At 41.5% G+C, this 25,714-nt stretch overlaps 2 protein-coding genes across 5 annotated transcripts in view; both read right to left on the reverse strand.

Moving 5' to 3' along the window:
• The window catches only part of LOC135548830 (proteoglycan 4-like), a 29,491-nt gene extending 24,056 nt beyond the window's left edge, over positions 1-5,435 (reverse strand). For both annotated transcript variants that reach the window (XM_064978798.1, XM_064978797.1), the window contains exon 1: positions 5,299-5,435. In XM_064978798.1, the coding sequence (XP_064834870.1) occupies positions 5,299-5,410 (112 nt within the window). In that variant the 5' untranslated portion in view covers positions 5,411-5,435. The remainder of the gene's footprint in view (positions 1-5,298) is intronic.
• Positions 5,436-6,010: 575 nt separating this feature from the next.
• Positions 6,011-22,433, reverse strand: LOC135548832 (voltage-dependent anion-selective channel protein 1-like). 3 transcript variants are annotated; one of them, XM_064978801.1, is made up of 10 exons: positions 22,318-22,433; positions 21,615-21,652; positions 19,150-19,219; positions 18,192-18,241; positions 15,855-16,007; positions 15,418-15,470; positions 14,969-15,196; positions 10,800-10,950; positions 10,544-10,601; positions 6,011-6,993 (listed from the first exon to the last, which is right to left on the reverse strand). In XM_064978801.1, the coding sequence occupies exons 3-10, from the start codon at positions 19,214-19,216 to the stop codon at positions 6,902-6,904; spliced, it is 852 nt and encodes a 283-aa protein (XP_064834873.1). In that variant the 5' UTR covers positions 19,217-19,219; positions 21,615-21,652; positions 22,318-22,433; the 3' UTR covers positions 6,011-6,901. The 3 variants fall into 3 exon arrangements, with proteins under 3 accessions (XP_064834873.1, XP_064834871.1, XP_064834872.1); XM_064978799.1 differs by lacking the exon at positions 21,615-21,652; XM_064978800.1 differs by lacking the exons at positions 21,615-21,652; positions 22,318-22,433 and adding an exon at positions 20,358-20,379.
• Between the last annotated feature and the right edge of the window lie 3,281 nt (positions 22,434-25,714).

Below are 25,714 nucleotides of genomic sequence, written 5' to 3' on the forward strand. Positions count from 1 at the left end.
CTAAGTCTATGATTTGATAGAGCAGTCTGACTGAGCGGTGGTAGGCACCAGCAGGCTCGTAAGCATTCTTTCAAACAGCACTTTCATGCGTTTTGTCAGCAGCTCTTCATTGTGCTTCAAGCATTGCGCTGTGTATGACTTCAAGCCTATCAACTCCCGAGATTAGGCTGGTGTAACCGATGTGAAATGGCTAGCTAGTTAGCGGAGTGCGCGCTAATAGCGTTTCAAACGTGGGAATATTGAAGACTCATGTTAAAAGGAACCAACAGCTTTCATATGTTCTCATGTTCTGAGCAAGGAACTTAAACATTAGCTTTCTTACATGGCACATATTGCACTTTTACTTTCTTCTCCAACACTTTGTTTTTGCATTATTTAAACCAAAATTGGACATTTTTCATTATTTATTTGAGGCTAAATTGATTTTATTGATGTATTAAGTTAAAATAAGTGTTCATTCAGTATTGTTGCAATTGTCATAATTACAAAGCAATTAAAAAAATCAAAAAAATATGTAAAGAAAATATGCAGATTAATCGGTATGGGCTTTGTTTTGGTCTTCCAATAATCAGTATCGGCATTGAAAAATCATAATCGGTCGACCTCTTATACAGCCTAACATTATCCTGCAAAATGTCTTGATAAACTTGGGAATTCATTTTTCTGTCCTGACCCTGAGGCAGCAAAGCAGCCCCAAACCATGATGCTCCCTCCACCATACTTTACAGTTGGAATGAGGTTATGTTGGTGTGCTGTGCCTTTTTTCCTCCACACACAGTGGTGTGTTTCTTCTGTCCACAGAACATTTTGCCAGTAACACACTCTTGCAAACTTCAGACGTGCAGCACTGTTTTTTTTAAACAGCAGTGGCTTCTTCTGTGGTGTTCTCCCATTAACACCATTCTTGTTTCGTGTTTTAGGTATTGTAGACTCGTCAACAGAGATGTTAGCATGTTCCAGAGATTTCTGTAAGTCTTTAGCTGACACTCTAGGATTGTTCTTAACCTCATTAATCATTCTGCGCTGTGCTCTTGCAGTCATCTTTGCAAGAAGGCCACTCCTAGGGAGAGTAGCAACAGTGCTGAACTTTCTCCATTTATAGACAATTTGTATTACCGTGGACAAATGAATCATCAGGCAATGCCTCTTGTGAAAAGCAAACTCAAATTATGTGAGGGTTTTTTATAGGCCAAGGCAGCTCTAACCAACATCTCCAATCTCGTCTCATTGATTGGACTTCAGGTTAACTGACTCCTGACTTCAATTAGCTTTTGGAGGAGGCATTAGCCTAGGGATTCACACAATTTAAACACTCATAGTGTAGGTTGGGAAAAGTACGTTTTCAATATAGACAAGAAAAATAAACTAATAACACACAACACACAAATTATTGTAAGCACACTATATTTGTCTATTGTTGTGACTTAGATTAAGATCAGATCAAATTTGATGACCAATTTATGCAGAAATCCAGGTAAATCCAAAGGGTTCACATACTTTTCCTTGTCACTGTATGCTCCCAGCAGGCCCAGTTATTCAGGAAAGCTTGCTCTGCCTTTCCGTTCTGACCAGCTATTCTTTATGTGTGGCATAAACACAACCAGTCAAAGTAGTAATCTGGTTAAACTAGTTCAAAAGTCTCCTGTTGGCTACTTGCGCACATTCATCCAAAACATACGGAACAAAAATATAAAATATCTAAAGTGTTTTGTCCAATGTTTCATGAGCTGAAATACAAGATCTCAAAAATTTGCCATATGCACAAAAAGCTCATTTCTCTCGAATTCTGAGCACAAATTTGTTTATATCCCTGTTTGTGAGCACTTCTCCTTTGCCAATATAATCCATCCATCTGACAGGTGTGGCATATCAAGAAGCTGATTAAACAGCATGATCATTACACAGGTGCACAAAGGCTACTAAAATATGGAGTTGTCACAACACAATGCCAAGTTGAGGGAACGTGCAATTTATATGCTGACTGCTGGAATATCCAACAGAGCTGTTGCCAGAGAATTGAATGTTCAATTCTCTACCACAAGCTGTTTCCAACATCTTAAAAGAGAATTTGGCAGAGCATCCAACTGACCTCACAACCATAGACCACGTATAACCACGCCAGCGCAGGACCTCCACATCCGGCTTCATCACCTGCAGGATTGTCTGAGACCAGCCACCCAGACAGCTGATGGAACTGAGGAGTATTTCTATCTTTAATAAACATTTATGGGGAAAACTCATTCTGATTTGCTGGACCTGGCTCCCTAGTGGGTGGTCCTATGCCCTCCCATGACTACGCCACTGCCCAGTCATGTGAAATAAATAAGGCCCTAATCTATGCATTTCAATTGACTGATTTCCTTATATGAACTGTAACCCTGTAAAATCATTGAAATTGTTACATGTTGCGTTTTATATTTTTGTTCAGTATATAATTCCAGAAGCCAAAATGTGCAGATTGTAGTGTTGAAAATGCAAACCATGTTGAAGCGCCTAAAGTCGGTTTTGCCTATTGGTTATGGTGCATTTGGAAAATTTGTTGCATACATTTTATATATTACATCAAAATGTTGAAAATTAGATGTGCACCAAACTGGTCATTGTCTGCAGCCGGCTCTGATTGTATTGTAGGTCTAATGAAACAGGCAGGGAGAGTTAGCTCATCCGTAGTGGTCTGTGAACCCTCAACCTTCTGGCCCGGAGCTCTGTGTGGCATCGACTGTGCCACAAAAGCATTCTGAAGTGGTAAAGTCGATATCCACGTTTATAAACACAGGGTCACTACAGTTGTTATTTGTGGCCATAAAATGTTGAACTGTCCCTTAGGTGACTTGGTGAGCGGTATCAGCAGTTTAATTAGCTGAAACTTAATTACTCTTCACAAAAAAATATCCATAAAGGCTAGAACACTTTACAATGCAAGATGATATCAGAAGCTTCCAGCTTTGTAGGCTAACTTTCCTTGCTATGCTAGCTGACAGCTAAAACGAACAAATTCACTGGCCTAGTAGTTTCTTGTTGATAATGTGCAAACCATAATGTAACATATGCTGGTTTCAAAGATGATTGCCACCAAAACATTACTAATCAACTTTATAAAAAATAAAAAAAAATAAAAATAGGTCTCTTTCTCACATCTCTCTAAGATGATCTACTGCCGCATCGAACTAACTGACTGTAGGACTCCGATGGGCAGATTTGGATACAAGGGATCTCAGAATTTACTTTTCGTAGCAGGTTAGGAGAATTTACGCATAAGGTTAGGATAATTACTGTAGCAGGTTAGGATCATTTTGTATTTATTTATTTTTCATTTAACTAGACAAGTCAGTTAAGAACAAATTCTTATTTAAAATGACGGCCTATCCCGGCCAAACCCCAACGACGCTGGGCCAATTGTGCACCACCCTATGGAACTCCCAATCACAGCCGTTTGTGATACAGCCTGGAATCAAACCAGGCTGTATCTAGCACTGAGATGCAGTGCCTTAGACCACTGCGCCACTCGGTATCGGGTTAGTAGAATTAATGTAGCACGTTAGGATAATTAGTTTAAGGGTTAGTTTTAGCTAAAACGAAGAAAAAAAAAACGTGATGTCAATTTGATAAACTGCATCCCAAGATTACTGGTTAAAGACAGTGCAAAATGTTTAAAAATAAGCTACTTCTACACAAATAAGTCCCAAATTTTAGAGAAACAGATTTCCATGAGGCTACAGATGACATCAGCCAAAACAAGCTCAATAACTCTATGCATGCACACACTCCTACTGAATACACATTCACCTGTATTGATTTACCCAGAGATGCCATTCAAATAAATTACCATTATGTTATGTCGTTAAATTGGTAAAAGTCAAATAGATTTAATGAATACATGGCCTTCTCTGAAAAATATTGACGTAACATTTTTCTAATGTAATGATGCCCAACGATTGCAAAGAGCTGTAGCTGAGTTTATGTCTGGATCAAGTGCCATTCTGTGCCTTTGGCTAATATGCCTTGTTTTTTGCTGTGGTATCGTTCTGGTATTGAGTATTGTGATACTTAACATGGTAAAGAAATGCTCTCATAACAGGTTAAATGCAGTAGGATGACAGATGGGCTCTTTCCGTAACTCAAGAAACTATGGGGGCAATCACATCTGCCAGCACAAGGCACAGTGAATGGGCTACTGTTGAGAATGACTAGACTGTTATGGATAGATAGCATGTCATGTCAATTTGGATGGTAGGAATAGGCCACATGGTTTGACTTTCCATGAATGTGGCATCATGCAATGCTCCTAAAAAAGGAACTCATAGCAGTTCGGCTTTAGCACAAAAGGGACATGACTAGCTATATGAGACGATAAGGCCAGAGTTGTAGTTTTTTCTCCAAAACAATCTGCTCTGGTATCGAAAAATGATATTTTCCTCGTCCTCAAGACATTTTCAGAAGGCAATAAGGACCTTGGAAAAGTATTCCAATGAAGATAAAAGCTCTATATCAATACCATATACAGCATTATCAAGTAAAACATGTTGATATTAAAATGATGTACAGGCAGAAAACGAAAATATTTTATAAGTAGGCTTGTGATAAGGAAATAATTTTGTTGACATTTCCTTATTGGGCCTCCGCTTAGAGAAGTGTTTCCATTTCACTGACAGAATGCTTATTATTTCAGATACATGGTGAGGGACACCTGGTCGGACAGTCCAGTCCAGTTTCTCTCAGTCAAACCTGGAATTAGAGTCCAAGACCCCAAAATAACTCGCTAACTGTAGCTGGCTTGTTACCACCAAAATAGTATCTATAAAGTGGGTTTTCTAACCATTGAGATGATATTAAATTCATATTCGAATAATTAATTATATGATACGAACACGAAAGCATTGTGCTACTTGCTAGCTAACTACCAATTATCAGCAGAATCGTTGACAAAATGAATCTTTACTTTCACTCTGACGCCAAACTAGCGAACCCGCTGTGGCTAGGATTGGAAACTGTAAGGTTAATGGTCACTGATGACAGATTAGATGATTAGGCCTGTAAAATTTTAACCCGGACTTCTATTTCTGACAGAGTTGGCTGCCATGTTCCTCATCTGACACCTTGGCAAGTCACTAGGCGGCACCCATATACCTCAGTCGGCGGCACAGCAGGAGCTGGTCGTCGACTAGCTACTGTAGCTAGGTGAAAGCTGAACGCAGATACTAATTCAGGTGAAAGCTAGCTACGTTAGCTCATATAGCTCCCTCTCAACATAAAACTAACCATAAAACATGGTAACTTCGTTTTGAATATTAAACATACCGTTTTGGGTTGCCGGCGGAGCCGAAATACAGTTGGGAGTAAACAGTTGTAACAAGATAAACACGAAACATTGAATTTTCCAGCTACGTCTCATCTTCCTGCAAGCCGCCATCTTGTTTGTGAGGGCTCATTAAGGGGCGTGGTTAAAATGCAAAAAGGTGACGTAGAACAGATGACAACCGAAACTGAACGATCCTTTGTACTTGATACCTGAGTGGGGATTAGGACTGTCTGATCAGTTGGAAAGGTGGCTTTATGTATACTGAACAAAACTATAAACGCAACATCAACATTTTTACTAAGTTACAGTTCATATAAAGGAAATTAGTACATTTAATTAATTAATTAGGCCCTAATCTATGGATTTCACTACTGGGCTGGGGCCCACCCACCGGGAGCCAGGCCCAGCCAATCATTACAGACAGAAATACTCCACAGTTTCATCAGCTGTCCTGGTGGCTGGTCTCAGACGATTCTGCAGATGAAGAAACCGGATGTGGAGGTTCTTGGCTTGCATGGTCACACATGGTCTGCGGTTGTAAAGCCGGTTGGACATACTATCAAATTCTCTAAAACGATGTTGGAGGAGTCTTATCGTAGAGAATTTAACAGTTATAGTCTAAAGTAGATATGAATATAGGCCTACAGCAAATCCAAGGTCTTTTATTTCCATTATCAATGCATTATGGGTGGGAAGAAAAGCAACGAGGCATTCAAGATGTTGTTCTTTATTTAACAGAGTAACAACGTCAGGTACACAGAGTTTGTCTGTTCCAACACCATCATCGGAAGACTAACATTCCTTGTAAAATCATTTGTGTTAAGAGGGATGTTGTATAGTGTGCAGGACAGGTTACCTTTCTATTTGGGAACAATTGAGGTTTGCCTTAAACTTCACAGACAGGTTAAGTATTCAAGAACATTGTTAATATATTTTTGCTATATGTAATACAAAATAATTCACACCAAATGCACAGACAGACGAGTCAAAAACAGGTTTGATCCTAAATGGCACCATATTCCCAAAAAAAGTAGTTAGTGCCTCAGAGCTAATGCTGCTTAAGTGAAGGACCACTTACCCATCCCACAATAATATAATATCTTAGACACTTCCCTTGTTTGTCAGAGGGTTTACAAGGAGAGAACTCTCCAGTACAGAGGAATATTTCACCTTGGCCAAGGAATGTTTATGTTGTAATCCAGTACCAGTGATCTGTTTAATGCAACAGCCCCACCATGTGGACAAAAAGTAAACTGTATGTTTACCAAATCCTTTAATTTTTTTTAATCTACAGTATCTTATTCTCTTATCCGCTTTGAAAATATATATAAATAAATTATTGTTTACATGAGACCTTAACAGATCTTTATCATTTTTACATTTTGCCGACCATTAAAACATCTTAGTTTTATTCTAAACTGGGCCCTGTATTCCAAAATGTTTTATCTGAAATGGTCCTGTAAAAGTGGAATATCAACTGTAGTGCGATTTCACCACGTGTGCCGCCTCAACCAAAGCACATCTACTGTAAGGGAAACAAGGTTGTGAGGATAGCTATTTGGTTGTTGTAAAAGGTTTGGGGTTGTTGTGTTCCTTGCCTTCTTATGCCTCAAACTCTAGGCCAAGGCCGAGCTTGTGCCCACCGGTGTTAATGTTTTTCCCATCCAGGAGAGCAGAAAGGGTCAGCTTAATGCCTGTAGACAGAGAGACAGAGACAATACATCAACAAGGGGGAGTAACAAGTACAGCTGTGGTGATCACGAAATTTCGTCAGCCGGTAATTGTCAAGTTAATATAAAATTAACATTTAGCATCTCCTGGCTTCCAGACCTTTGGAACATCTACATTTTTAAAAAGTCTAAATCCATGTAACATAGCCTACACCTTCACAATACATCCATTATTTATTTTATACAGATCTAAAGAAGCATGATATGAATAAAATGTAGGCTATTTCAGAAGAACAGAATAGCATACTCTGAGTTGCCCTTATGTTAGGTCCTGATCTGGCTATGCCAAATGGCTATAGGCTACACTAGTTCATTTAGCAGACAAGATTTGCTAAGAATTCGGGTGGCATTATTTGTATTTTATAGTATGAAAAATGCAATTGAAAAAAGCTGAATAAAATAGGATATTTTCTCCAAACTATTTGAGGGAGTGCGCACATGCGGCTATTCTGTGTTGAGCGGTTAACAAAGAAAGGTACTCCTATGCTTAATTTACAGTTATTAATATAACTTTAGTTGTTCTACATTGGGGTATATGTTTGATTTTTAAAACATTGTAAGGCTGCATGATGCGACTAATGATGATTTGAAAAAAAGTAGCTTGAAAGTCATGAGCTATGCCTTGTTACTTGTGCTGGCTGTACACGCTACATCAGTCACTCATTCGCACTTGATATTGCCTAGAATTTCACAGCGGCATCCCCTTTCTGTGGCCATAATGCACCCTAAAAAAATCCAGGACGTTTGTGGCCAGTGGCCGTTGTGCCCTTCTCCCTGAGTGCTGTGCCCTCCATCACGTGATCGGGTCTTTCTCACAAGCTACAAGTGAAGATCCACATCGGGGACACAACTGCACGCGTCCTTATCCAATTACGAGGTGCGTATTGAAGATATTGGAAGAACTGTCCACATTTACTTTGTCAGCCAACAAGATGAGTAGGCCTAACGAACAGCAAAAGCACTAGCCTGTCAATCTACTATTCCCCATCGTAAAAAGATTGACCTATTATATTCTAAACGAGAAATAAATATTCCAAACAGTCTGGGACAGTTGTGGGATTCGATAGATCCAAAATTAATACAACCACTAGCACCAAAAAAAAACGTTTTTTACACAATGTGGCTGACGCAACAAATCAGAACGTTTAGCTTTAAATGTTGATTAACTATTAGGCTATTTCTTCACATTATAGGCGCAGCAATGTGCACATGGTAGTAGGCTATAAGAGCAAATGTTCCATAAACAGAAAACACCATTATCAAGTGACCACAAATGCAATTTTATTATAAAAAGTGCATTTTTATGGTGAAAATTATCATCCCCAAACTTGAAACCCACGTGCTGCTTATGTATGCGTTAGGCTCTACACCCCTTGTAAAGCGGATTCATGTGCTTCATTTTAAGAAGTTATTTGGTCACTTAAGTTGTGATACAAACCTTATTAAAACATATAGGCCTATGGGCTAGGCTACTTGAGGTGTGCGACTGATTCGAAAAAGTCACACAAATTGATAATATATAATGCACAAGTGATAGGCCAACATTGTCACCCATTAGACTATTATTGATTTAATCTTGTCTTTACATATACTAAATAATATGTGAATGGATCCTTATCATGCACCTGTATCGAAACAGGCGCAGCGGGGGGAAAAAATACATGGAATCTATGCACTTAAATAGCCCACAAGGGTGCGTTCTGAGCCCTCTCCTGTACTCCCTGTTTACCCACAACTGTGTGGCCACGCACTCCGCCAACTCAATCGTCAAGTTTGCGGACGACACTACAGTGGTATGCTTGATTACCAACAACGACGAGACGGCCTACAGGGAGGTGGTGAGGGCCCTCGGAGTGTAGTGTCAGGAAAATAACCTCACACTCAACGTCAACAAAACAAAGGAGATGATTGTGGACTTCAGGAAACAGCAGAGGGAGCACCCCCCTATCCACATCGATGGGACAGTAGTGGAGAGGGTAGTAAGTTAAGTTCCTCAGCATACACATCACGGACAAACTGAATTGGTCCACCCACACAGACAGCATCGTGAAGAAGGCGCAGCAGCGCCTCTTCAACCTCAGGAGGCTGAAGAAATTCGGCTTATCACCAAAAACTTCTACAGATGCACAATTGAGAGCATCCTGTCGGGCTGTATCACCGCCTGGTAAGGCAACTGCTCCGCCCACAACCGTAAGGCTCTCCAGAGGGAAGTGAGGTCTGCACAACGCATCACCGGGGGCAAACTACCTGCTCTCCAGGACACCTACACCACCCGATGTCACAGGAAGGCCATAAAGATCATCAAGGACAACAACCACCCGAGCCACTGCCTGTTCACCCCGCTATCATCCAGAAGGTGAGGTCAGTACAGGTGCATCAAAGCTTGGACCGAGAGACTGAAAAACAGCTTCTATCTCAAGGCCAACACACTGACTCAACTCCAGCCACTTTAATAATGGGAATGGATGGAAAATATATCACTAGCCATTTTAAACAATGCTACTTAATATAATGTTTATATACCCTACATTACTCATCTCATATGTATATGTATATACTGTACTCCATATCATCTACTGCATCTTTATGTAATACATGTATCACTAGCCACTTTAAACTATGCCACTTTGTTTACATGCCCTACATTACTCATCTCATATGTATATACTGTACTCGATACCACCTACTGCATCTTGCCTATGCCGTTCTGTACCATCACTCATTCATATATCTTTATGTACATATTCTTTATCCCTTTACACTTATGTGTATAAGGTAGTAGTTTTGAATTGTTAGGTTAGATTACTCGGTTATTACTGCATTGTCGGAACTAGAAGCAAAAGCATTTCGCTATACTCAAATTAACATCTGCTAACCATGTGTATGTAACAAATACATTTGATTAGATTTGAGAATGGAGGACGCTTTTCCCTGTGGTTTATTTTCATGCCAGCCAGGTAGGCTATACTCCTGTTGTAAATATAAGCAATGATATTAGGGAAGTTGAGAAATAAATATAGTAGGCTTAGCCTATAGAAAGCTGATGCTCCTCTTTTTAATAGAGGCCATCACTCTATTGAAATGTTGCACAACATGAGCTCATGGGCTCTCAAGAAGTGTTTGATTAGATTTGCATTGATGTCAGAGTGATTAAAGGGACAATAGGGTGCTGTGAACGAGGCAGTTAGCAAGTTTGGTAGGCTACTAATGACCATTAGCAACATCAAAGCTTAGAGAAGCCTAATTACCGTGACTAAGTCATGTGGAATTTGCCTGCCTTCATTACTCGTGACCGCCGGTGTGGTGGTAATCCGGTCACCGCAACAGTCCTAGTGACAAGAACAGGGTCCATTGACTGGCTGAGGAGGTCAAAGATCAAGTGCACGCTGCTGTTCTGTCATTTCTTCCCAAAATAAAGTAGAAAGGTATTTCAACTGCACATTTAATCTACACTGGCATGGAGAAAAATAATATTTCGCAAAACATTTTAATAAAACATTTTAAAATTACTAACCAGGCTTCAGAGTCTGAGTGTATCCCAGGCCCACAAGGCTAGAGTTGTTCACTCTGGCCTGTTGGAGAAATGTATAGATTAGAAACAGGATTCAAAATCAATTTAAAAAATAGGACTCAAAATGTACACAACAATACTTCCACAGATCATTTTAAACTTATTAGCCTAGTAACTCCCTCTACCAGTCCCCTGAATGTGACCCCAGGCGGAGGTCATGTCTCAGCCAGTAAGAGGACTAGCTAGAGTGGCCCCTTACCGAGAAAGATGCGTCGGCATCAATCTGGTACTTGGCTGCAATGCCAAAGTGGGTGTTGCTGTTGCCAGCGGTCCAGGCCAGGTTGACTGCTGTCTCCAGCTGGTCGTTCACCTTCTGGTAGATGGAGCCCCCGAACTCGGTGCCGTCATTTCTGTCATAGGGGGAAAAAAAACGGTTGGTCATTATTATTATGAGAATGGGGAACTAACATGTATGCAAGTACATTGCAACATCACTATTCATTCCAGTATTCATGTTCAACAAAAAAACTGAAACGAGAACTGTTACAACTACCAAATATCACATGAACTGCAATCAGAAGATTAATATTCACAGTCTAAACTAGCAAACTGAGGGTACAAAACATTAGGAACACCTTTCTAATATTGAGTTACATCTCCCTTTTGCCCCCAGAAAAGGTCTCAATTCGTCAGGGCACGGACTCTACAAGGTGTCGAAAGCGTTCCTCCGGGATGCTGGCCCATGTTGATATTGATTCCTCCCACAGTTGTTACCACAGTTGCCATCCTTACGAACCTCATACCCAGTACGTACTGGTGTAATGATATGCTATGTTTAGCTACCTACTGTAACTTCAGTTGGCTACTAATAAGTCGGACTTGCCAGTGTATTTACTTTATGCTATCTAACCACCCAACATTTATTCACTTGATTATTCACATAATTTATAGTTTAGCTAAGTGGTAAAGTGGTTTGGGTGTCACTGTAAATTCACTCTGGCTACCTACTCCGATTTCAGAGCACTGTCTGACTGTGCCAGAGCGCAGAATAACTGATGAATTTACAAAAAGCTCAACACCCGTTGAATGTGGCCGGTGTCAGTAAATGTCGGCAAAAAAGTAATTAAATAGTTGCCAGCAGCACCATTACAGTTACCAACACTCTGGATAACTGCCTAACCAGCTCTGCTAGGGTGAGTAAAATGGTTAGAGTGAGGTGTTCTCTCATTTATGTCTGGAAGCAACTAGCCAGTTAGCTTAGGTGCTTGACTGCCAGTGTGTGGTCAGAACACTCGGATCATTCCTAGATCCTAATCCTCGGCCAGAGATTCTAGTATGCGCTCCAGAACACACTCTGACACTCCAGATTGAATTTACAAACACACCTGAAGTCTAGATAGTAATTTGTTATGCTAACAAGCAAGCAAGAGGTTGCATAGCAACAGCATAAACCTCCAGTAGACAAAGTATATAGTAAGTAGTATACACTCATTATGTAGTATACAGTATGTACGTATGTGTATGCGAACACAGATCAAGTCTCAATTGTCTCAAGGCTTAAAAATCCTTCTTTAACCTGTCTCCTCTTCATCTCCACTGATTGAAGTGGATTTAAGAGGTGACATCAATAAGGGATCATAGCTTTCACCTGGATTCACCTGGTCAGTCTGTCATGGAAAGAACAGGTGTTCCTAATGTTTTGTACACTCAGTGTATATCAAGGATCAGCTGTCAAAGGATTAAATAGCCATGTCTCAGAGCTAATTGACCGTAGCTCAAAAAAGTCAAAAAAGTGATCATGAATGGAAGGCCAGGTCGTGGCAGGAGGTTAGCTTACTATACTATCCTACCAACAAAGCCCTATGACAAATCCCATCACTGTGGGATACAGTGCCTTGCGAAAGTATTCGGCCCCCTTGAACTTTGCGACCTTTTGCCACATTTCAGGCTTCAAACATAAAGATATAAAACTGTATTTTTTTGTGAAGAATCAACAACAAGTGGGACACAATCATGAAGTGGAACGACATTTATTGGATATTTCAAACTTTTTTAACAAATCAAAAACTGAAAAATTGGGCGTGCAAAATTATTCAGCCCCTTTACTTTCAGTGCAGCAAACTCTCTCCAGAAGTTCAGTGAGGATCTCTGAATGATCCAATGTTGACCTAAATGACTAATGATGATAAATACAATCCACCTGTGTGTAATCAAGTCTCCATATAAATGCACCTGCACTGTGATAGTCTCAGAGGTCCGTTAAAAGTGCAGAGAGCATCATGAAGAACAAGGAACACACCAGGCAGGTCCGAGATACTGTTGTGAAGAAGTTTAAAGCCGGATTTGGATACAAAAAGATTTCCCAAGCTTTAAACATCCCAAGGAGCACTGTGCAAGCGGTAATATTGAAATGGAAGGAGTATCAGACCACTGCAAATCTACCAAGACCTGGCCATCCCTCTAAACTTTCAGGTCATACAAGGAGACGACTGATCAGAGATGCAGCCAAGAGGCCCATGATCACTCTGGATGAACTGCAGAGATCTACAGCTGAGGTGGGAGACTCTGTCCATAGGACAACAATCAGTCGTATAGTGCACAAATCTGGCCTTTATGGAAGAGTGGCAAGAAGAAAGCCATTTCTTAAAGATATCCATAAAAAGTGTCGTTTAAGGTTTGCCACAAGCCACCTGGGAGACACACCAAACATGTGGAAGAAGGTGCTCTGGTCAGATGAAACCAAAATTTAACTTTTTGGCAACAATGCAAAATGTTATGTTTGGTGTAAAAGCAACACAGCTCATCACCCTGAACACACCATCCCCACTGTCAAACATGGTGGTGGCAGCATCATGGTTTGGGCCTGCTTTTCTTCAGCAGGGACAGGGAAGATGGTTAAAATTGATGGGAAGATGGATGGAGCCAAATACAGGACCATTCTGGAAGAAAACCTGATGGAGTCTGCAAAAGACCTGAGACTGGGACGGAGATTTGTCTTCCAACAAGACAATGTTCCAAAACATAAAGCAAAATCTACAATGGAATGGTTCAAAAATAAATATATCCAGGTGTTAGAATGGCCAAGTCAAAGTCCAGACCTGAATCCAATCGAGAATCTGTGGAAAGAACTGAAAACTGCTGTTCACAAATGCTCTCCATCCAACCTCACTGAGCTCGAGCTGTTTTGCATGGAGGAATGGGAAAAAATTTCAGTCTCTCGATGTGCAAAACTGATAGAAACATACCCCAAGCGACTTACAGCTGTAATCGCAGCAAAAGGTGGCGCTACAAAGTATTAACTGAAGGGGGCTGAATAATTTTGCACGCCAAATTTTTCAGTTTTTGATTTGTTAAAAAAGTTTGAAATATCCAATAAATGTCGTTCCACTTCATGATTGTGTCCCACTTGTTGTTGATTCTTCACAAAAAAATACAGTTTTATATCTTTATGTTTGAAGCCTGAAATGTGGCAAAAGGTCGCAAAGTTCATGGGGGCCGAATACTTTCGCAAGGCACTGTACATAAAATAACTGCCAGTCTGCATCTGAGGGGACCAGAGAGACAGCAAGGGCTTGGGGCTGATAGTGTCCAGACAACGTCAGCTCTCATAGTTCAGAGCTGGAAACAAAATGTTAGTGACTCGTCGTTCAAAAAGCTCAGTTGGTTGGAGCATGGTGCTTGCAACAAAGTTGGGGGGTGTGCCGAAAATACAAAATACTTCACTGTAAATCATTTTGGATAAGGGTCTTAAAGACCATAAATATGGTCCCTAAACCCCATCGCTGGCTTACTGTCCGTGTTGTTGAGCCCCCATCGCTGGCTTACTGTCCGTGTTGTTGAGCCCCCATCGCTGGCTTACTGTCCGTGTTGTTGAGCCCCCATCGCTGGCTTACTGTCCGTGTTGTTGAGCCCCCATCGCTGGCTTACTGTCCGTGTTGTTGAGCCCCCATCGCTGGCTTACTGTCCGTGTTGTTGAGCCCCCATCGCTGGCTTACTGTCCGTGTTGTTGAGCCCCCATCGCTGGCTTACTGTCCGTGTTGTTGAGCCCCCATCGCTGGCTTACTGTCCGTGTTGTTGAGCCCCCATCGCTGGCTTACTGTCCGTGCTGTTGAGCCCCATCGCTGGCTTACTGTCCGTGTTGTTGAGCCCCCATCGCTGGCTTACTGTCAGTGTTGTTGAGCCCCCATCGCTGGCTTACTGTCAGTGTTGTTGAGCCCCCATCGCTGGCTTACTGTCAGTGTTGTTGAGCCCCATCGCTGGCTTACTGTCAGTGTTGTTGAACCCCCTTCTTACTTCCATTGTTTGCTGAAGCGCGGAGGCCTACCTGAACCATATTTTTGCATCTATACAATGACGGGGTAGGCAGTCATTGTACATAAGAATTTGTTGTTATCTGACTTGCCTAGTTAAATAAATATATCTACTCACACATTCGTGTGGAGCTGGAACTCGTCGGTCTTGTAGCCCACGGCGAAGTTGCTCTGGGTGACCCTGTTCTTCCCGGCCTCGAAGGTCATCTGGTAGCCGGCCAGCCAGCCCTCGTAGCCCACCACCGCCATGCCGTGCACAGCCGTCCCGTTAATGTCGTAGTCCACATCACACCCCAGGTTGATGTGCTCCCTCTTGTAGCCAGTCTTGATCTTACCACTCTTCTTGCTGGAGGTAGGGATATGAGAGGAATGAAAAACTTGTGAGTATGAGGTAATATAGGAATCACAGTGACAGAATGGCAAATACATCCAACAATCTACATTGAGCTGAGCAGGACAAAATAAAATGGCAACATGTATTGTGTGACATCATTGATTGCAATTAATTAACATTATGAAACAATTAAATGCTACCTTCCCTGAATTAATTGGATAGCCACTTCTTACCCCGTGTTTGGCGAGAAGGAGGAATCGAACGTCAGTTTAAGCCCTTTGGTCAACTGAAGGGAGAAGGTGAGAGAAAGATGGAGAGGATAAGAAAGCAGGAATGATTCATAAGTAAATTAATTTCAGAGGCAGACGGAAAGAACTATTAAGAAAGCATTGTTGCGTAATTAAAAGTTATATTGCTCTGAGCATTTCACCCCTTAATAGGGTGGGGGTCCTTAGGGAACAGACTCCCACACGAAGAAGACTAAACATGTAAAGTTATGTATATATTGTCTTAAAATATATAATAAAATCAATGAAACAAGTCAGTGACTGCTGATCTTTTTTATATTTACACGAAGGGATTACTCGTTGGCTTATAGCACCCTTCAAACAATGACAGATTGAAGAAAACAGAATAGAGTACACCCTGATCTAAAGAACACAGTCCTGACCTGGTCCTCCAGAGTGATCTCAGTGCCCAGAGTGTTGTCGGTGTTCCACTTCTCAGTGAAGGTCAGTCCGTGTTCGGCCCACTTGTACTTGGTCTCCAGGGTGCCGGCCACTTTGCTGGTCTCGGTGTTGGCAGAGCCCGTGCTGGTGAACTCCTGGGATTGGGGTCAAACAGCGGTCAGATGTGATCACGTTATTTTAGCATCAGACATTATTAGTGAGGATTTGGATGGCTGAGGACCACATTGGCACGTCACAAGTGACGGAGACAATCCGAGAGGTCTTTCACGGGTGTTGATGAGTCAGATAACTAAACAGAAGAAAAATAGAAAAACAACAAGTGTTGGTTCCATGTTTCATGAGCCGAAAATAAAAAAAAAAAGAAATTTGCTATATGCACAAATTGTTTATTTCTCTCAGATTTTGTGCACAAATGTGTTTACATCTCTACTGGTGAGCATTTATTCTTCCACCTGACAGGTGTGGCATATCAAGAAGCTGATTAAACAGCATGATAATTATACAGATGCACCTTGTTTTGGAGAGAAATGTGCAGTTTTGTCACAACACAATGCCACAGATGTCTCAAGGTGAGGGAGAGTGCAATTGGCATGCTGAATGTTCATTTCTCTACCATAAGGCTGCCTCCAATGTCATTTTAGAGAATCTGGCAGTACATTCAACCGGCCTCACAACCGCAGACCAGGTGTATGGCGTTGTGTGGGTGAGCGATTTACTGATGTCAATTTTGTGAACAGAGTACCCCATGGTGGCGGAAGGAGTTATGGCATGGGAAGTCATAAGCTATGGACAACAAACCCAATGCATTTTATCAATTTCAATGCACAGAAATACCGTGACGAGATCCTTAAGCCCATCGTGAGTCCCATTTTTTTTTATGGTATCTGTGACCAACAGATGCATATCTGTATTCCCAGTCATGTGAAATCCATTGATGAGGGCGGATTTCCTCATAACAACTGTAACGCAGTAAAATCGTTGAAATTGTTTAATGTTGCATTTATATTTTTGTTCATATTTTTGATATGACGAACATATCAAGGACAGCTTTCTTCCATCTACGTAACATTGCAAAAACCAGAAACTTTCTGATGCAGAAAAATGAATCCGTGCTTTTGTCACTTCTAGGTTAGACTACTGCAATGCTCTACTTTCCGGCTACCCGGATAAAGCACTAAATAAACTTCAGTTAGTGCTTAACACGGCTGCTAGAATCTTGACTCTAAAAAAAATTACTCCAGTGCTAGCCTCTCTACACTGGCTTCCTGTTAAGGCAAGGGCTGATTTCAAGGTTTTACTGCTAACCTACAAAGCATTACATGGGCTTGCCGTATATACCTGGTCCTGCCGTACATACCTACACATACGCTACGGTCACAAGAAGCAGGACACCTAATTGTCCCTAGAATTTCTAAGCCAACAGCTGGAGGCAGGGCTTTCTTCTATAGAGCTCCATGTTTATGGAATGGTCTGCCTACCCATGTGAGAGACGCAAACTCGGTCTCGACCTTTAAGTCTTTATTGAAGACTCATCTCTTCAGTAGGTCCTATGATTGAGTGTAGTCTGGCCCAGGAGTGTGAAGGTGAACGGAAAGGCACTGGAGCGACGAACCACCCTTGCTGTCTCTGCCTGGCCGGTTCCCCTCTCTCCACTGGGATTCTCTGCCTCTACCGCTATTACGGGGGCTGAGTCACTGCTTACTGGTGCTCTTCCATGCCATCCCTAGGAGGGGTGCGTCACTTGAGTGGGATGAGTCACTGACGTGATCTTCCTATCCGGGTTGGCACCCCCCCAAGGGTTGTGCAGTGGGGGAGATCTTCGTGGGCTATACTCGGACTTGTCTCAGGATGGTAAGTTTGTGGTTGAAGATATCCCTCTAGTGGTGTGGGGGCTGTGCTTTGGCAAAGTGGGTGGGGTTATATCCTGCCTGTTAGCCCCTGTCCGGGGGGTATTGTCAAACGGGGCCATAGTGTCTCTCGACCCCTCCTGTCTCAGCCTCCAGTATTTACGCTGCAATAGTTTATGTGCCGGGATGCTAATATATGCTGTTATATCTGGAGTATTTCTCCTGTCTTATCCGGTGTCCTGTGTGAATTTAAGTATGCTCTCTCGAATTCTCTCACTAATTCTCTCTCTATCGGAGGACCTGGGCCCTAGGACCATGCCTCAGGTCTGCCTGGCCTGATGACTCCTTGTTGTCCCCAGTCCACCTGGTCATGCTGCTCCTCCATTTTCAACTGTTCTGCCTGCGGCTATGGAACCCTGACCTGCTCACCTCTTTTGGCTCAAGGGGTATACAGACTGCAGTGGAACTTACCAGTCCATTATCTGACTTTGTTTTCAAGTCCAGCTTGATGAGACCAAAACCTGAAAGGCACGGAAGAAAATGAAATCAAACTGTTGTAATTACAACATATTCTATGAGTGCTTTTTACACTGATGATACATTCCTGTTCGGGTCATTGTTTCCACTAACATTCCTAGCAATCCCCATTAACGCATGGCCTCTGTTGTTTTCAAAATAAGCATGCCGTCTCTTGCAGACTTATTTTATCACTTCATAAACACAGTGCTTATGAAGTGACATAACGTAATAAAATGTGGAAAAAGTCTGAATACATTCCAAATGAACTGTAAACCATTGTTCAATAAATCCCTCTCTGAGAAATACCAGTCTAGGCTATCACACATTACAACTATTACATAACATTGATAGAGTTTATTGATTTGATGTGGTTTCTACTAGGGCTGTGACGATACCAGTATCACAATATTCTTTTCCAGAAATGTGACTCAGGATGACTACATAATGGATGTTTGTTTCCCAACATTTGGGCTGTTGTCCTAAAGTTAAATCTGCTTTGTTTCCTTGTCACGATACTAACGAGTCTCGCGATACTGGTATCTTCCCGGCCCTAGTTTCTACACTAGAGTACATTGTCACGTCAGGCACAGTTCACCGCCCCAGCTTCCTTCCCATCCATCCATCTCTGGGAGGCTGTGTGCTGGTCGTCCCACCCTCGCCTAGGGGGGAATTTACCTGGGAATCCCCACAATAAGGCCTAGACCTCAATAGCTCAGTACAGCTGTGTGTCTCTCAGTCAATAAGCTGCCTAAGGACAGCCAGTCTAAACTAGAGGGTTTACCAAATGGCTATAACACTAGGCTAGTACGACTACAGTCCACTCCTGATTCTCTGCAGGACAGGAGCAAAGGCTGAGTTGAAGAATGATCTAGGAAATAGTGGGTAGAAAGTAGTACTGCTCAGTGCTCACCGTATCCCTTGGTAAAGACATCCTTGGCGGACTTGCCAAGGTCAACATAGGTAGGAGGAACGGCCATTATCTGTAAAAAATAAAAATCATAAGAAAAAAAGCAGACAGCTTTGTGTTAGGCTACTGCTTAGCACAACGCGCTGTGAGATAGCAATGGGGCAATGGCATACATAAAGCATTAGCAGTGTGCTAGGCCTTCACTGACATAGCAACTGAGGAGAGAGCACTGCGTGTGGGGGAGGAGGTGGGAGAGGATTGAGGTCATTGATGGACGGGGTGGGCCGGTAGGGGGAGGGGCAGGCAGACAGAGGGGCAGACAGACATGCCTCACATCTGCCTGAACAGACTAACCCATTTGCTCTGACTCATCAGAAAAAGAGTGATGTGCTTGCCTTGCCAGGCTAGAGATTTCACAACAGCAGCCAAACCTGATACACTGGACTGACAGCCAAATTAAAACGCAAAACACAGAAGGGGCAGCTTATGAATCAATAAGTGATTTCTAAATGGAAGGTTAGACGTGATTTAATATTTGTTAGATGACCTCAACTCCACTCTTACTATACGAGAATGTGTGGGCAGAGACTTCAATGTTGAGTAACAGGAGGGAAAAATCTGCTTGTTGCAGATTCCAAAAAGGATTTCAGCATTAATCGTGCTTTTTCATCCAAGACTAGGCTTAAACTGGAACACTTGCCCTCTGCCCATGTGCACAATGCTAATTTTCAAATAGAATAGCCAATAGCCCAAATGGCTATTTTGTACATCAGCGCATGCCACATAGCCTACAGCCTCGATCACTTCCTTCCAACACTATTTAATAGAATATTAATGATAATTACTACAACTTTCTCCCGGTCATACACTTAACAAAAATTTAAATGCAACAATTTCAAAGATTTTACTGAGTTACAGTTCATATAAGGAAATCAGTCAATTGAAATACTTTAAATAGACCCTAATCTATAGATTTCACATGACTGGGAATAAAGACATCTGTTGGCCACAGATATCTTAAACTCAAAGGGTAGGGGTGTGGATCAGAAAACCAGTCAGTATCTGGTGTGACCAGCATTTGCCTCATGTAGCCCGATACATCTCCTTTGCATAGAGTTGATAAGGTTGTTGATTGTGCCTGTGAAAAGTTGTCCCATTCCTATTCAATGGCTGTGCGAAGTCGTTAGATATTGGCGGGAACTTGAACTCACTGTCGTACACGTCGATCTAGAGCATCTCAAGCATGCTCAATGGGTGACATGTTTGGTAAGTATGCAAGCCATGGAAGAACTGGGACACTATCCGCTTCCAGGAATTTTGTAGAGATCCTTGCGAAATGGGGCCCATGCATTATAATGCTGAAACATGAGGTGATGGCAGCGGATGTCACAGTATCTCTGTGCATTCAAATTACCATCAATACAATCCAAATGTGTTCGTTGTCCGTAGCTTATGCCTGCCCATACCATTACCCCATAGTGGTGGTGGGGTTATCTGCTCAAAGTTGACATCAGCAAACCGCTCGCCCACACGACGCCATATACACTGTCTACACCATCTGCCCGTATCAGTTGAAACCGGGATTCATCCGTGAACAGCACACTTCTCTGGCATGCAATTGGCCATCGATGGTGAGCATTTGCCCACTGAAGTAGGTTGCAATTCCGAACTGCAGTCAGGTCAAGACCCTGGTGAGGATGACGAGCACGCAGATGAGCTCCCCTGAGACAGTTTCTGAAAAACGATGTTGGAGGTGGCACATGTTAGAGAAATTAACATAAAATTCTCTGGCAATAGCATATTAATTGCATGCTCCCTCAAAACCTGAGACATCTGTGGCATTGTGATGTGACAAAACTGCACATTATAGAGTGGCCTTTTATTGTTCCCTGCACAAGGTGCAGTGATCAGGCTGTCAATGATCAGGCTGTCAATGATCAGGCAGATTTGTTCCCCTGGCGCCAAAGATGTGGATGTCGATTAAGGCAGTCCCCGCACCTCTCTGATTCATTGGGGTTAGGTTAAATGAGTTAGGCACATTTCAGTTGAAGGCATTCCGTTTTTAATACAAGACATCTACAGTGACCAACAGGCACTCGCTCGAAGGGGACCACGGTAGGAGACAGGAAGTGTCCAACATCAGGCATTCCAGAATACACACACATCCCGCTCACACACATTACAAAAATACACACACAGGAAGGAGCACTGAACCTTTGAGGATCATTATTGGTGGGAGAGGTTAGAATATTAGGCCATACAGAGAAGAATGTCTGTGGGGTCTTGAGGAATGTACTAGCGAGTCTACATAACCGGGTCTTCAAGGAAAGCCACACAATGTGTCCTTCTGGTCCCTCTTAGACAGAAATACTCCATTGCAGAAAGTCAATGAAATCTCATCAGACGATAAGCTTGTACTATAGCTAGACTAGATTTTTTTGCGTTGTTTAATTTTCAAATAAGCATAGCTGAACAGAAATGTTAAGGGAACGTCGACTGAAAGGACCTTGAGAAAGGAGATTGAGAACGTTAGCATTGTTGCATTAGACCCGTGTCAGGCAGGTGGTTTCACGTTCCACATGCACTAGAGAGATGGAAATGCAATGTACATGTTTCCCAGACAGTTGTCACAGAATCTGCAACCTGCTGCCTGGTACGAGCAGTTCTTCTGCCTGGCTGCCTGATGATGTCCAAGGGGTTATGCAACAACGCTGCAGACACATCACTGCTTGCGCTTGAACATCTTTAGCTTACTTGCTAACGAAGTAGAAAACTAGCTAGCTGCTGAGGTTAGCAAGCAATTGGTGGAGAGCGGGACAAGCGCATACACTGCACATGATTGCTGGCTATAGCGAGTAACGTTAATCAAATTGCAGAGAACAGTACCTAAACTCATTAAATTCAAATAATAATGCGTCAGGTTATTAGCTAGTTACTCGAGGCCATGTTCACATAGCCAGCTAGGCAGAGAGCTAACTCATCAGGCTAGCTAGCTGTATGCTGATCAGCATTTATCCTCCTGGACAGTTTCTAACGCAACGTTACTGGTTGCGTGGTGGATGAGCGTGCTACCTCTTCCGATTCAAGCCAAGGAAGAGGTCCATGTCTATCACAACAGGGATACAATAGTGCACCATAACATGCCACAATATTAGCTTCATTTCAACATACCTCTGTCAGTGCTTTCCAATCCTGCCTGAGGAGATTCCTGTCAACTAGACAACGGGAGGGGTGAGAGGAGGTGCCACAGCGTTACACACGCTTGAAGTCAAACAAGCTTATGAAAAAAAAGAGGCATGACTCTGGCGTTGTCTTGGTGGCGCACGCGCTGTTGATCGTTTGACGTCCGCATAGCGCGTCATCGGTAGGCTTCAAACCCCGCCACCGTTAACAGCCGATCTAGAATCAGATCGTCCCACCTCATCACCAATCCCCATCATTATGTGCTTATAACAAAACCGTCCATAGTCAACGGGTAGTCTAATCGCTGGAATGCAGGAATGTCGCATCAACGCTGCACAGGAGAAGAGCCAGGATGTTACGTTGAGTCGACTTCTGTACGGCACTATCTGTAACCCCAGCAAATCCTGCCTGTTTAACGCAGTTTAAACATTCAAAATGTGCATATTGTGAAGGCCTTTGTATGTGTAACCCTATCATGCAGTTGCTATTTTGAACTTTTTTTTGTCATATACAAATCACTCAGTGCCAGTTTTCATACTGTGTTCTGCATTCCTGTGAGCCTTATGAGTGTAGTGTATGGCAGCATGGGTGCAAAGCTTTTTGCGAAGTAGTGTGTAACTTGTTTTCATAGAATAGTGTGGAAGTGGTTGTGTGGAACCCTGCCAAACCCCATGACTTCCTCTGTCATAGTTAGGGTGCAGCTGGCAGCAAATACCTCCAGGTATTATCTAGTGAAAATAACTACAATGTCTATAGCAGTTCACTTTCGATGTCAGATAAGTTATATTATGCTCAAGATAACATTTTTTATATATATATTTTTAAATATTAATTCAATCGCTGGTTACAGTACGTGTCTATAGGCACACAGGTAACCCAGGAAGTAGAAATGCAAAGCTCGGCCAATAGAGAGCATGCTCATCTTTGAAACTATGATATGCACCTACGGTAATTATGTCTCCCTTTATCGAATTATGTTTCTATCTTTGCTGCTACGAAATAGGCAAAATACCCTACAAATAAAGACATTTGGAAAGCCGTTTGTTTTGCAATCCCAAATGTGCTCGAGTGGCTTCTAGGAGGGTTAGTAGCACTACAATATCTTCAGAGGACAAGGAGACCATGAAACTGCCTAATCAAAGAACCAAAGGAGAGGCCGCAAACTGAATGAGGGAATTGGAAGAGGCTTTGAGCTGTTTTGGCCAGTAGGTGACAGTGTAAGCAATGTAATGTGACTCCTCTGTTTCCAGAAAGCACAGTGAAAGTCTCCTCAAATTACAAAAAAAAGCAACTAAAAACTTCAAAATAATTTGATATGTTGTGGTAATCAGTCACTCTCGAAATATTCATATAGTATTTTCTTGAAGTTATTTGATTGATTAGAAAAGGTTAGTTACTCTATGAACTTAAAATATTTGTATTTCTAAAAAAGATAATCGATTTGGTTTCAATGTTAATGATAAGATGAATATACTGCTAAAAAATAACATATACTGTTGGGTTTTAGCTCAGTTGAAAAGTATAAGGAACATGTTGTATTTCTCTGACTAATAAACACATTCATATCACATAAAATAGCAACACCTCAAATTAAATAAAAAGTCTCAGCATTTTCAAATAATTTATGTAAACATTCTCATACTGTCAGCCAGAACATAACAACTACTATGAAAATGATTTCAGTGTTATGTAGCTACCTAACCATCTGATCGATTAATTTACATTTGCCTTAATCTTAATAGCAACATTTCAATTATTATTTTAATTGATAATACTTTGTGGCATTTATGTTATTTCATTTGAGCTAATTCCTCAAAGTAAGTAGGAGCTGTTTTTGTCATTTCATTTCTGTAATAATTGATTAATTCCAAGATAATATCATGCAGTGTTTGAGGCAGTTCTTTTGTGATTTTATTTTCCTTAAGATGGCTTGTAGTAAGTCATGTCAGTAAACAATAATTCATTATGTTAATTATAACACCAGAGCAGTTATAAACAGCATGATTCATAACTACCAAACAGTCTGTCATTGATGCAGAGACTCTTATATTTATTTATTTCCCAACAGTGACTGATTATTTTAATCAATTCAAGTTAGAGCTACAATCCTTAGTTGCTACATCCATTTTTGGACTTATAAATGTATGATATACACCAATTGATTCTTCAAGAATATAACTTGTAAATGCCTCATGAGCTTAGTTCAACTGTTTTACCACATCAGAACCCAAAATATAATCTTGTTTTGCTGCAATATTTGTAAACAATGTAAATGAAAAACAAACACTGTATAGCTTCAACATGGTTTAACTCAAAATGTTCTACCGTGGGATAGTTAGTCCTTGCATCCATAGCTCTGTCTATGAATTTAAGAGTGGTTGCATTTCTTAGTTTTCTTTCCCAAAACAGAAGCAGTTTTGTTATTGTTGTAATTAAGGATTCTAGCTTTGAGGTATTTCCTTCAATTCTTGCACTGCTCTTTTGTCTTGAACATGCAAAATTGCATTTTGTTGTTCTTGTGCCATTGAATGCTGAATCACATTTTACCAACAATTTCTCATTTGTCGCCTTTCAGTCGCCTGCAGATGAAGCCAAATTCATTTGAAAATGATCCTCAAGTAATATCTGGATTCTCCTTTCATCAAAGCCAACCAATGCACACTTCAAACAGCCATCACCAACTGCCAATCACGTATCTAAAGATGACAAACACAACAGAAAATGCTAATCAACCCAGGGCCCGCATCTACAAAGTAAATAAAGAAATTATAAACAGATGCCATAATTTACAACATATGGATAAATAAAGCACTATGTCATCTTTTTCAAAACAGTGGTTCAAGCGAGGTCCAAAACCCTCCCTTCCAACCAAGCCTCTCATTTGTTCACTGGAGCCTGGTGTATGTTGATGATTTTTCCATTCAGCACTGAATGGAAGTCCGCAACCCAGACTCTGGTTGTGTAAATAATGTTATTTTCCCCAAGTTCCTACTCAAACAGCCACTCTCCAAAGACCTTCGAACTTCAATTAACTATCGGCAGCGATTGAATATGGTAACTGACGTTTTTGAAGATGGGATGGTTTATAGTCTCGCACTTTTCTAAGTAAAACATCATTTCTATCAATGATTGGAAATGTTTTTTAGAGAGGGGGTGACACAGAATACAATAAGTAGTTAGCAGGAGATTCAGTCAACCTTTTCGTGACTTCTTGACTTTTTGAAATCCCCATCGTCCACTGTTGGCTGCCCTGACCTAGCACATAAAGTTAGTGAAGCCAAAGACAAGCTAAAACAATATGAAAGTTGTACTTTGAAAGGCTTTTTTTTTCTCTTCAGTTCAACGTCGCAGAAGTTGATAACATTATAGGGGGGGAAAAATGTGT

Source organism: Oncorhynchus masou, chromosome 11 (assembly GCF_036934945.1).
Source record: "Oncorhynchus masou masou isolate Uvic2021 chromosome 11, UVic_Omas_1.1, whole genome shotgun sequence".
In the NCBI taxonomy this organism is placed as follows: domain Eukaryota; kingdom Metazoa; phylum Chordata; class Actinopteri; order Salmoniformes; family Salmonidae; genus Oncorhynchus; species Oncorhynchus masou.

What these genes read in the sequence shown, in the direction of transcription:
- LOC135548832 (XM_064978799.1), bottom strand. Translation starts at nt 19,216, where the DNA reads ATGGCCGTTCCTCCTACCTATGTTGACCTTGGCAAGTCCGCCAAGGAT. An exon ending in TGTCTTTACCAAGGGATACG is followed by an intron (nt 18,242 to 19,149) that starts GTGAGCACTGAG and finishes CGTGCCTTTCAG; the next exon opens with GTTTTGGTCTCATCAAGCTG. An exon ending in CACTCAGACTCTGAAGCCTG is followed by an intron (nt 6,994 to 10,543) that starts GTTAGTAATTTT and finishes CTCTGTCTACAG; the next exon opens with GCATTAAGCTGACCCTTTCT.